The 11,434-nt window shown below is 36.9% G+C and overlaps 1 protein-coding gene across 1 annotated transcript in view; it reads left to right on the top strand.

Annotated features, from left to right (window-relative positions):
• ZC2HC1A (zinc finger C2HC-type containing 1A) overlaps window positions 1-11,434 on the top strand; it is a 55,939-nt gene that overhangs the window by 13,662 nt on the left and 30,843 nt on the right. The window contains exons 3-4 of the mRNA XM_017866856.1: window positions 232-348; window positions 10,433-10,574. Of these exons, the coding sequence (XP_017722345.1) occupies window positions 232-348; window positions 10,433-10,574 (259 nt within the window). The remainder of the gene's footprint in view (window positions 1-231; window positions 349-10,432; window positions 10,575-11,434) is intronic.

The following is an 11,434-nucleotide window of genomic DNA, read 5'->3' as shown; positions in this document are numbered from 1 at the left end:
ATATATATTTTTTTTTTTTTCTAGCGAGAAAGATAACTTAGAGCATGCCTTATATAAACCTTTTACAACTTAACTTTTGGTTAAGGCAAGATATATCTTATTTATTTATTATTTTGTATTCAGATTTTCATTTGGTCTTAGATTTTAAACTGGTCTCAATGTAAATAAAGTTCTGTAGTCTTACCTTCTGTAGAAAAGATAATAATAGGCTACATTTCTTTTTCTTAACAGAAAAAACATGGACCCATTTGCCAGAAAACTGCTACTAAAAAACGGAAGACTTTTGATTCAAGCAGACAGAGAGCTGAAGGAACTGATATTCCAACAGTAAAACCTCTCAAACCAAGGGTAACTATAGAACCTTTTGAACAGTATGAACCTTGGTGTTATGTATGTTGAAAAATATTATATTATCTGTTACATTAAGATTAAGAATAAACACAATTATCTGCTACATTAAGATTAAAGAATAAATACAATTATATGTTCAGTTTAGAAATTATCAGAAGCTTATAAAACAAATTTTATTTTAAACAATAAGCTTTTAAACTTCAAAGGAGAGACCAAAGTGTGGTCTCAAACTCCATCAATTACAGTGAGATTTTTATAGCATTGGAGAGCCAATTGCTGTCCCACATTCTTTTCATTATTAAAAGCTTTCAATGTAACTTAAGTTCTTATTTATTACATCTTCTACCATTATGATAATCTCTACATCCAGAAAGTTAAGCAATTATTTACAGACATTTTAGCATAATAGATACTGCTTATTTTGACATATTGACTGCTAGGATTTGTAATCTGTATAATGTTTCTAAGGAAAAGTTTTATCAATTGTTCAGTGTCCAGATATAGTTGTTGTCAGCTTATTTTCTTTCTTGAAACCAAAACAATGAACCTATTGTGATAATCTCTCCTTAATATCTGTCATGTATTATAGTAATCCCTTGGTGTTTGTGGGAGATTGGTTCCAGGACCTGCCTCTGATATCAGTATCTGTGGATACTCAAACTCCTTTTGGCATAGTACTTATGCACATCCTCCCATATACTTTATGTCTAGATTACTTATTATTTAATGCAATGTAAATAGTTGTTGAATTGTGTCTTTAATGTTTGTTACTTTTTATTGTTACATGGTTGTTTACTTTTTTCCTGAATGTTTCTGATTCATGGTTGGTTGAATCCATGGATGTGCAAGCCACGAATGTGGAACCCATGAGTAGAAGGGTCAACTGCGTATTGCTAGGAGTAAATTACTTACGTACTTATTCAGCATAGTTGTGAAGCATCGTTGAGTGAAATGGTCTAAGCTAAGTACCTGATTGAATAGGTTTTTGAAACAAAATCCTACTGTTAATGGTAATAACTTCTTCCAGTGGTATAAGAACATTTTTCTATGGGGAAATTAATCTTACTAATAAAAAATCATTTGATGATAGAAAATTAGATGTTCATTTTATTTTACTGTGAACATTTAAAGTAAGGATGGTAAAGTTTGAGTAAGCTATATAAATCAATATATGACGTTTTTCTTAGGTACCTGCTACCTATATTAGCCTTAACTTGCTTTGGTAGATAAAATTGCCAAATCTTTGGAGGCAGTATAATATAATGCGTGCTAAAATTGGCTCAACAGTCATACTGTCTGAATTTAACCTTCACTTTGCTACATACCGTATTATTCTGACCAAGTTATTTATTGTAATTATGCTTCTGTTCTCTGTAAAATGGTGATAGTAGTAGTATTTATCTTGTGTGGTTATTGTAGGGATTACATAAGATTATCCATGGTGATTTCAATGAATATTAGTCATCTTGTTTCTTTTATAAGGAATTGGGGTTGTAAACATAAAATTGAATTATAGGAAAAGCAAAGTGAAAACCATTGCTTTGAATTAAGTGTTCATTGCCTTGTTACCTAAAACTGTGGCCCACAGAGCAGTAATAGCGGCAGTATTTGGGAACTTGTTAGACATGCAGAATCTAAGCCTCCTCCCAAACATACTGAATTAGAAACATTTTAAGAACATCCTTGGGTGAGTCATATGCACATTAAAGTTTGAGAAGCAGTGTCTTAGAAGCTTTGTATGTTGTAAGTGTAGTTCTTAATATATTTACCTGTATCAAGAAAATCCTACAAAATCATAAGAAGAGTGGGGCAAAGCAAATACAAACTTCATTTTTGGAAAAACAAAAGGTAGGCATAATTCATAGATTACCAAATATACGTAAGGACTGCCCCAAAGCAGTTGAAATCCAGGAGAAATTACCCATAAGAGGAGGTATAGGAAATTGCTTGGTGGCCTGTGGCTGGATTCTGGAAAGATTTCCAGAATCTACCTTAAAGGTGAGGGGTTTCCTCATCTTAAAAGTGATTCCTTAAAGGTGAGAGATCTTATCAGATAGTATCTTTACTGTTGTTTAGTACAGCCAAGGCAGAAACTGGGAGGAGCTGAAGGAATTTGGATAGCTACCAGCTGAAATGAGCAGGGCTGAAATTGTATAAAAGCCAGGAGGGAGAGAATGGTGGGAGTAGGAATAGATTGTTGAGGAGGCCTAGTGTCAGAGGCCCTTAGAAAACATTAGTGAAAATACCTTTCCTGAAGATGAAGGGCTGACCTAAAAGGCTGTGGCCTTTATTTTTTGAAGTGGTTCTCATAGGATCTGAGGGAAGCAGGGTGTAATTACACAGAGACGCCTTATTTGCAGGAACTAGTCTGAATCTGTTGCAATAGAGAGGAGAGCTGCTGGTTTGTGTAGCTACCCTGGGCCTCTCCTCCCTAAAACTTCTTGCGAATAGCTGAACCAGGAAATCATGCTGAATAGTAGAAATGAATAATAGAAGTGATGAATAATAGAAAGTATATTAGCTCAGCATCGATAAAATATGCTATGAGAAAAAAGGTAGAAAAGAACAGCAAAATTTACCAGTAGATGAGTAATAATCAGAGCAGGTGAATGTTATGATCAGATATTTTGCTATAAAATAAGAAACTTTAAAAAGTCAGTAATCTCAAACATCTAAATTTGCTGACATTTAAGATTTTTGCATTTATATTAATCAGAGAAGTAGATATGTAATTCTTCTTTTTGTTGGAGTTTTGCTGCTCTCAGAACACTATCTGGAAAGTTGTTTTGTTGTTTTCTATTCTCTGAAAGAGTTTGTGTAATATTGATACTAGTCTTTTCTTATATGTCTACAAAAATTAAAAATTAAGGGCAGCTGAGCCAGGAGGTTTCTTTGTGGGAAGGAAAATATTTTCTAAGATAAATATGACTATTTTGATTTTATATTTGTTCTGGTATCTGTTTTTTGTTTTCCAAGGACATTGCCCATTTTGTCGTAATTGTCAAATTTATTGGCATACAGTTTCTTTATAATATCTTCTTGTCTTTCTCATATTTGTGTATTATTTTTCATTCCTTAATAATTTGAGTTATCTTTTTTCCTTTTTGTTTCTTTCTTTTCTTTTTTCTTTTTTCTTTTTTTTTGAGACAGGGATCTTACTATGTTGACCAGGCTGGTGTTGAACTCCTGGCCTCAGGTGATTTCTCCCACTTTCACCTCACAAAATGTTGGGATTACAGACATGAGCCGTCATACCCAGCCATCTTTTAAAGTACCATCTTTTGACTTTGTGGATTCCACATGTAAATCTTGATTTTAAAAATATAGACATAATAGGAATAGTTGGGTATCTCAATAATATTACAAAATAAATCTCTGTAGCATGTGAGCCAGCATCATGTTTAGTGGAGGATACTAGAGGCAGTTCTCATTAAAATCAAGGAGAAGGTTAAACTGTAACCAATACAGTAAGTGCCAGCCGATACAGTTAGATAAGAAGAAGAAATTAGACACATAGATGTATTAGTCCATTTTCCTACTGCTATTAAGAAATACTGGAGACTGGGTACTTTATAAAGAAAAGAGGTTTAATGGACTCACAGTTCCGTGTGGCTGGGGAGGCCTTACATCATGGTGAAAGGTGGAGAAGGAACAGTCACATCTTCCATGGCGGCAGACAAGATCACGTGTGCAGGGAAACTTCCCTTTTAATAAAACCATCAGATCTTGCAAGAATTATTCACGATCACGAGCACAACACAGGAAAACTACCCCGTGATTCAATTACTTCCTAACGGGTTCCTCCACAACCTGTGGGGATTATGAGAACTACACTTCAAGATGAAATTTGTATGGGGACGCCGCCAAACCATATAATTCTGTCTCTGACCACTCCCAAATTTCACGTCCTTACATTTCAAAACCAATCATGCCTTCCCAGCAGTCCCCAAAGTCTTAACTCATTTCAGCATTAAGTCTAAAGTCCACAATTCAAAGTCTTATCTGAGACAAGGCAAGTTTCTTCTGCCTGTGAGAATCTAAAATCAAAACAAGTTAGTTACTTCCTAGATACAACAGGGATACAGGCATTGGGTAAATATACCCATTCTAAATCAGAGAAACTGGCCAAAACAAAGAGGCCACAGGCTCCATGCAAGTCTGAAATCCATTAGGGCGGTCATTAAACCTTAAAGCTCTGAAACTTTGACTCCGTGTCTCACATCCAGGTCATGCTGGTTCTAAAGGTGGGCTCCCATGGCCTTGGGCAGGGACTCCAATCTCATATTTCCCTTCTGCAGTGCCCTAGCAGAGGTTCTCCATGAGAGGCCCGCCCCTGGAGCAAACTTCTTCCTGGACATCCAGGTGTTTCCATATATTCTCTGAAATCTAGGCAGAGGTTCCCAAACCTCAACTCTTGATTTTATGCACCTGCAGGCTCAACACCATGTGAAAGCTGCCAAAGCTTGTGGCTTGCACCTCTGGAAGCCATGGCTCAACTTGTGCCTTTGCTCCTTTTAGCCATGCTTGAAGCAGCTGGGACGTAGGGCACCAAGTCCCTAGGCTGCACACAGTAGGGGACCCTTGACGTGGCCTAGGAAACAATATTTCCCTTCTAGGCCTCTGAACCTGTGATGGGAGGGGCTGCCATGAAGGTCTCTGATGTGCCCTGGAGACATTTTCCCCTTTGTCTTGGTGATTAATATTCCATTCCTTATTACTTATACAAATTTCTGCAGCAGGCATGAATCTCTCCCCAGAAAATGGATTTCTTTTCTATTACATTGTTAGGCTGTAAATTTTCCAAACTTGTATGTTCTGCTTCCTCTTGAATGCTTTGCTCCCCAGAAATTTCTCCCACCAGAAACCCTAAATCATCTTTCCCAATTTTAAAGCCACAGATCTCTATGGCAAGAGCAAAATGCTGCCAGTCTCTTTGCTAAAGCATAACAGGAGTCACCTTTACTCCATTTCCCAACAAATTCTTCATCTCCATCTGAGATCTCCTTAGCCTGGACTTTGTTGTCCATATCACTATTAGCATTTTGGTCAGATCCATTCAACAAATTTCTAGGAAGTTCCAGACTTTCCCACATTTTCTGTCTTCTTCTGATCCCTCCAAACTGTTTCAGCCTCTGCTTGTTACCCAATTCCAAAGTTGCTTACACATTTTGGGTTATATTAATAGCAGTACCCCACTCCACCAGTACCAACTTACTGTATTCGTCCATTTTCGTACTGCTATGAAGAAATGCCTAAGTCTGGGCAATTTATAAAGAAAAGAGATTTAACGGACTCACAGTTTCGCATGTCTGGGGAGATCTCACAATCATGGTGGAAGGTGAAGGAGGATCAAAGGCACATCTTACATGATGGCAGGCAAGAGCATGTGTGCAGGGGATCTGCCCTTTGTAAAACCATCAGATCTCATGAGATTTATTCACTGTCATGAGAACGGCACAGGGCAAACCTTCCCCGTGATTCAATTACCTCCCACCGAGTACCCCCCATAACACGTGGGGCTTATGGGAGCTACAATTCAAGATGAGATTTGAGTGGGGACACAGCCAAACTATATCAATAGATATTTGAAAAGACTAGGTAAAACCATCATTATTAGAAGATATACCTGGAAAACCCAAGAGAATTAAGTGAGAAATTACTACAAACAATAGGAGTAAAGGGAAGTAATGTGGTAGGTTACTATGCAAAATTACTAAGCTTCATATACTCACCAAACAGGCTCTTGAGACATAACAATGAGGAAAGGACCCTCTGCAAAAGAACAACACAAAGTATGAAATACTTAGGAGTAAACTTTGTAATAAAATACAAGACTTCCACAAAGAAAAAAAAATACTACTGAAAGATAAAATGAACTGTTTTCAAATGGAAATATATCCCATATTCTTGTATCGGTAAGTTCAACCTAATAAAGATTTTAAGTTTCTCAACTTGTTTATAAATGTGATTCTTAATTTTAAAATTAGACAAGTTGATTCAAAAGTTTACATGGANGAGGCAGTTCTCATTAAAATCAAGGAGAAGGTTAAACTGTAACCAATACAGTAAGTGCCAGCCGATACAGTTAGATAAGAAGAAGAAATTAGACACATAGATGTATTAGTCCATTTTCCTACTGCTATTAAGAAATACTGGAGACTGGGTACTTTATAAAGAAAAAGAGGTTTAATGGACTCACAGTTCCGTGTGGCTGGGGAGGCCTTACATCATGGTGAAAGGTGGAGAAGGAACAGTCACATCTTCCATGGCGGCAGACAAGATCACGTGTGCAGGGAAACTTCCCTTTTTAATAAAACCATCAGATCTTGCAAGAATTATTCACGATCACGAGCACAACACAGGAAAAACTACCCCCGTGATTCAATTACTTCCTAACGGGTTCCTCCACAACCTGTGGGGGATTATGAGAACTACACTTCAAGATGAAATTTGTATGGGGACGCCGCCAAACCATATAATTCTGTCTCTGACCACTCCCAAATTTCACGTCCTTACATTTCAAAACCAATCATGCCTTCCCAGCAGTCCCCCAAAGTCTTAACTCATTTCAGCATTAAGTCTAAAGTCCACAATTCAAAGTCTTATCTGAGACAAGGCAAGTTTCTTCTGCCTGTGAGAATCTAAAATCAAAAACAAGTTAGTTACTTCCTAGATACAACAGGGATACAGGCATTGGGTAAATATACCCATTCTAAATCAGAGAAACTGGCCAAAACAAAGAGGCCACAGGCTCCATGCAAGTCTGAAATCCATTAGGGCGGTCATTAAACCTTAAAGCTCTGAAACTTTGACTCCGTGTCTCACATCCAGGTCATGCTGGTTCTAAAGGTGGGCTCCCATGGCCTTGGGCAGGGACTCCAATCTCATATTTCCCTTCTGCAGTGCCCTAGCAGAGGTTCTCCATGAGAGGCCCGCCCCTGGAGCAAACTTCTTCCTGGACATCCAGGTGTTTCCATATATTCTCTGAAATCTAGGCAGAGGTTCCCAAACCTCAACTCTTGATTTTTATGCACCTGCAGGCTCAACACCATGTGAAAGCTGCCAAAGCTTGTGGCTTGCACCTCTGGAAGCCATGGCTCAACTTGTGCCTTTGCTCCTTTTAGCCATGCTTGAAGCAGCTGGGACGTAGGGCACCAAGTCCCTAGGCTGCACACAGTAGGGGGACCCTTGACGTGGCCTAGGAAACAATATTTCCCTTCTAGGCCTCTGAACCTGTGATGGGAGGGGCTGCCATGAAGGTCTCTGATGTGCCCTGGAGACATTTTCCCCTTTGTCTTGGTGATTAATATTCCATTCCTTATTACTTATACAAATTTCTGCAGCAGGCATGAATCTCTCCCCAGAAAATGGATTTCTTTTCTATTACATTGTTAGGCTGTAAATTTTCCAAACTTGTATGTTCTGCTTCCTCTTGAATGCTTTGCTCCCCAGAAATTTCTCCCACCAGAAACCCTAAATCATCTTTCCCAATTTTAAAGCCACAGATCTCTATGGCAAGAGCAAAATGCTGCCAGTCTCTTTGCTAAAGCATAACAGGAGTCACCTTTACTCCATTTCCCAACAAATTCTTCATCTCCATCTGAGATCTCCTTAGCCTGGACTTTGTTGTCCATATCACTATTAGCATTTTGGTCAGATCCATTCAACAAATTTCTAGGAAGTTCCAGACTTTCCCACATTTTTCTGTCTTCTTCTGATCCCTCCAAACTGTTTCAGCCTCTGCTTGTTACCCAATTCCAAAGTTGCTTACACATTTTGGGTTATATTAATAGCAGTACCCCACTCCACCAGTACCAACTTACTGTATTCGTCCATTTTCGTACTGCTATGAAGAAATGCCTAAGTCTGGGCAATTTATAAAGAAAAAGAGATTTAACGGACTCACAGTTTCGCATGTCTGGGGAGATCTCACAATCATGGTGGAAGGTGAAGGAGGATCAAAGGCACATCTTACATGATGGCAGGCAAGAGCATGTGTGCAGGGGATCTGCCCTTTGTAAAACCATCAGATCTCATGAGATTTATTCACTGTCATGAGAACGGCACAGGGCAAACCTTCCCCCGTGATTCAATTACCTCCCACCGAGTACCCCCCATAACACGTGGGGCTTATGGGAGCTACAATTCAAGATGAGATTTGAGTGGGGACACAGCCAAACTATATCAATAGATATTTGAAAAGACTAGGTAAAACCATCATTATTAGAAGATATACCTGGAAAACCCAAGAGAATTAAGTGAGAAATTACTACAAACAATAGGAGTAAAGGGAAGTAATGTGGTAGGTTACTATGCAAAAATTACTAAGCTTCATATACTCACCAAACAGGCTCTTGAGACATAACAATGAGGAAAGGACCCTCTGCAAAAGAACAACACAAAGTATGAAATACTTAGGAGTAAACTTTGTAATAAAAATACAAGACTTCCACAAAGAAAAAAAAATACTACTGAAAGATAAAAATGAACTGTTTTTCAAATGGAAATATATCCCATATTCTTGTATCGGTAAGTTCAACCTAATAAAGATTTTAAGTTTCTCAACTTGTTTATAAATGTGATTCTTAATTTTTAAAAATTAGACAAGTTGATTCAAAAGTTTACATGGAAAAATTTATATACATGAATAACTAGGAAAATATTAAAAAAGCTTAATAAAATATTACCCTATCAGATGTTAAAATATATTGTCTTAATATTGAAAATACTGGTGCTAACACAGGATAATCAGAACCGTGGAACAGAAGTAGACCCAAATTCAGAAAGGAATTTAGTGTATTATACAGGTGTTATTTCAATTCTGTTGGGGGGGGGGAAGCAGGGAGGGGAGAGCCACTAAAGGACAGGAAAAGTTCATAGCCATGTAAAAAAAAAAAGCAAAATTTGATTTAATTTGACACTCCACACACAGCAGGATAAATTCCACATGAATAGAAGATTTAAGAAATTTTAATTGATACTGAAAGTTGTAGAAGTAAACATGGGAAAATTTTATTTTTTCTTGGTGTGAGGTTGCACCTGGCTAATGCAGATCCAGAGGCCATAAAAGATTAGTAAATTAAACTGTAATTAAAAAATAAGTATACATAGTAAGAAGTGATCCATAGACAAAGTCAAAAGACAGATTGCTAGTGGGAGGGAGGGAATAGTTTCCTATAAAAATTACTTCAAATTATTACATTAAAGGCCAGTAACTCAATGAGTAAGTTGATGAGGAATAGAAATAGTCCACAGTAAAGGCAATACATTAAATGATTCTTAACAATTTAAAAAGGTGCCCAGTCTCAATCATTATAAGAGAAAATCCAATTAAATACAGAAAGTAAGGATTATTTCTCATGTTTCTAATTGGTTCAAAACACAAATGATAGATAATATACTCTGTTAGAAGATCTGTGGGAAAACAGGGAAATACACTGTCTTAGTCTCGTTTCTGCTGCTATAATAGAATACCACAAACAGGGTAATTTGTAAAGAAAATAAATGTATCTCTCACAGTTCTGGAGGTTGGGAAGTCCAGGAGCATAGTGCTGGCATCTGGCAAGGGCCTTCTTGCTGCATAATCCCATGATGTAAGGGCAGATGTGCATGTGAAACAGAGAAAGTGGGGGCCAAACTCACTCTTTTATCAGGAACCCACTCCTTCAATAACTAATCTGCTACTGGGATAATGGCATTAATCCATCATGAGGGTGGAACCATAATGACTTAATCATCTTTCGGATGTCCCCACCTTGTAATACTGTTATAATATTAATTACATTTTAACATGAGTTTTGGAGGGAACATTCAACCACAGCAACAGTCTTAGTGGCAGGATAAATGGATGTAGCACCTACAGAAGGCATTTTAGCAGTGTCTTTTACAATGAGAACTGCATTAAGAAATTGAATATAAAATTGCAATGTAGTTGCATAAAGTTTCTCTTTAAAATTATAAATTTGAGAAGGATATAATTTAAGGACTCCTGATAAGAGAACATTTAAAATGATATGGCATTATCTGATATTTTGTTTCAATATACTAAAAAGATACTGTTTATGTATTTATTTATTTATAGCCAGAACCACCAAAGAAACCATCTAATTGGAGAAGAAAACATGAAGAATTCATTGCTACCATAAGAGCAGCTAAAGGCCTTGATCAGGCCCTCAAAGAGGGTGGCAAACTTCCTCCTCCTCCTCCACCTTCTTATGATCCTGGTATATGGAATATTGTTGACAGAAATGTTCATGTGGGAAGAAAATAATGATAGAGTTTTTGTAAATTTTAACTTGTTAAGCTTAACGTATAATCATGGAGTTTTATGAAGCATAATCTTTAAATGATTTGGTGTAAAACAGTGGTGGTAATCTAGTCATGTAGGCTTATAAAGACATTAATTTGGAACACAGAAGTGTATTATGTTTTTATTTTAATACTTTTATTTAACCATAAGGCATTATAATATCATTTAAAAATTATTATGATAACTATTAAATGTGAGTATTACAGCAAATATTTTAACCATGCTCACTGTGGATTGAAATGTAGTCATTCAGTAGGAGTCATGTAATTTTGTTGCCTGGTTCCTTGGTATCTTCTCATCTGGGATTGATAAAAAAAAAAACATTACTTTCCTAGAATGTGTAATTCATGTGGCTCAACTACATTTATGCCTTAAATTTGTATATTGTTAATTTTTTTTCATTGAGCACGTAAAAGTTGCTTGATTCATTGTTACTAAAAGCAAAGCAAGATTTTTGCAACCCTGTATGAGATACTGAGATACCAGAGCCCCCAGTGGCCTAATGGATAAGGCATTGGCCTCCTTAACGCTTGGGCTTTGAGATGCTGAGATACCGAAAGACTTAAAGTGACAAAGGTGACACTTTGACATTCGTTATTAGAGCAGCCTAAAGAGGTTGTTAATGTAACAGGGTAGCCACATTAATATTATGTTAGTACTCTAGATTGGGATTTATTTTCTAACAAAGAGAAAGTTCTTTAGCAAATCTAGATATGATCGTTTTTGACATTTTATTATAGAGGAGAGATATAGTGTATTTACAGATATAATAAA

Source organism: Rhinopithecus bieti, unplaced genomic scaffold (assembly GCF_001698545.2).
Source record: "Rhinopithecus bieti isolate Rb0 unplaced genomic scaffold, ASM169854v2 scaffold_2735, whole genome shotgun sequence".
NCBI lineage: Eukaryota > Metazoa > Chordata > Mammalia > Primates > Cercopithecidae > Rhinopithecus > Rhinopithecus bieti.
Note: the sequence above shows the minus strand (reverse complement) of the source record. Positions and strands in the feature narration are given on the sequence as shown.